The sequence below is a fragment of the Ceratina calcarata genome, unplaced genomic scaffold (assembly GCF_001652005.2).
Source record: "Ceratina calcarata isolate Rehan_Ccalc_2016 unplaced genomic scaffold, ASM165200v1 scaffold277.2, whole genome shotgun sequence".
Taxonomy (NCBI): domain Eukaryota; kingdom Metazoa; phylum Arthropoda; class Insecta; order Hymenoptera; family Apidae; genus Ceratina; species Ceratina calcarata.
In genome coordinates this window covers 16,429-17,341 of record NW_017149963.1, presented here as the reverse complement: position 1 = coordinate 17,341, position 913 = coordinate 16,429, and the positions used below count along the sequence as shown (strand labels likewise).

The following is a 913-nucleotide window of genomic DNA, read 5'->3' as shown; positions in this document are numbered from 1 at the left end:
CCCACCATGGTCGCGTCGTCCCCACTTTCCGGCCGTGGGATAAATTACGAGACCCATGCTCCTATCTACCATTAATTTCGTACTAAAGAAATTGTCACGTATAAAATTCGTTATTAAGAAAGTTTATAAACATTCATAAATAACAATAAACTGTAATCACTTATCATTTCTTTATATCTTCCTGAATTTCTCACTCGTGCGCTTAAGCAATAAGAATCGTTATTCATGTCTTATTTATAAAATTGCAAATTCACAATACATATTAATAATAATAATAACAACAACAACAATTCACTGATCACTTCCTCTTCATTATTGAACCTTCTTAGCATCTTTTTGTACAGGCTTCAAGCTATCTGCAACCTTGGTGAATATCTCGGTGAATATCATCGTGCCGACGAATACTAAAACAGTTCCTGTCCAATGGTAAATGGTAAAAGGGTTTTGAAAGTATATTATCGAGAAGATCAGCGATAGGAACTTCCTCAGGGTTATCACGAGGGTCACCGTTAGCGAGCTGCACTCCGACGTCAGCACAAAAACCGAGCTGATGCACAGGTACCTAAGAGAAGATCGTCAAGGATCGACAGAGACGATTTTAATTAATTATTAAATTGATTTGGGGAGAAAGGATACTGGGAAAGAATATTGCCTATGAGGTAGACAATCAGCTTCGGCACTTGGAAATGGACGATGCTTAACGGGTCTGAAGCTACGGCGTACTTCAAGTGCTCCCAAATGTTCGGAGCCAGGGTCAGGAAGAATGGCAACGGTAGTAAATGCTGCAAAGAAATTTATTTCTCAAAAACGAACCATCGGATTTTAATGAATTTAGAATATGTTTTAGAAATAAAAGTAATCTGTATTCATTGTAAGTTTCAACTGTCTAATGTTAATAGTTTACGAAATACGA

General features: G+C 37.2%; 1 protein-coding gene across 4 annotated transcripts in view; it reads right to left on the bottom strand.

The window, feature by feature from the left end:
• Positions 1-106: 106 nt before the first annotated feature.
• Positions 107-913, bottom strand: part of Efr (ER GDP-fucose transporter) — a 3,401-nt gene continuing 2,594 nt past the window's right edge. For all 4 annotated transcript variants that reach the window (XM_018022179.2, XM_026812408.1, XM_018022178.2 and 1 more), the window contains 2 exons: positions 637-782; positions 107-562 (listed from right to left, as the gene is read on the bottom strand). In XM_018022179.2, the coding sequence (XP_017877668.1) occupies positions 313-562; positions 637-782 (396 nt within the window). In that variant the 3' untranslated portion in view covers positions 107-312. The remainder of the gene's footprint in view (positions 563-636; positions 783-913) is intronic.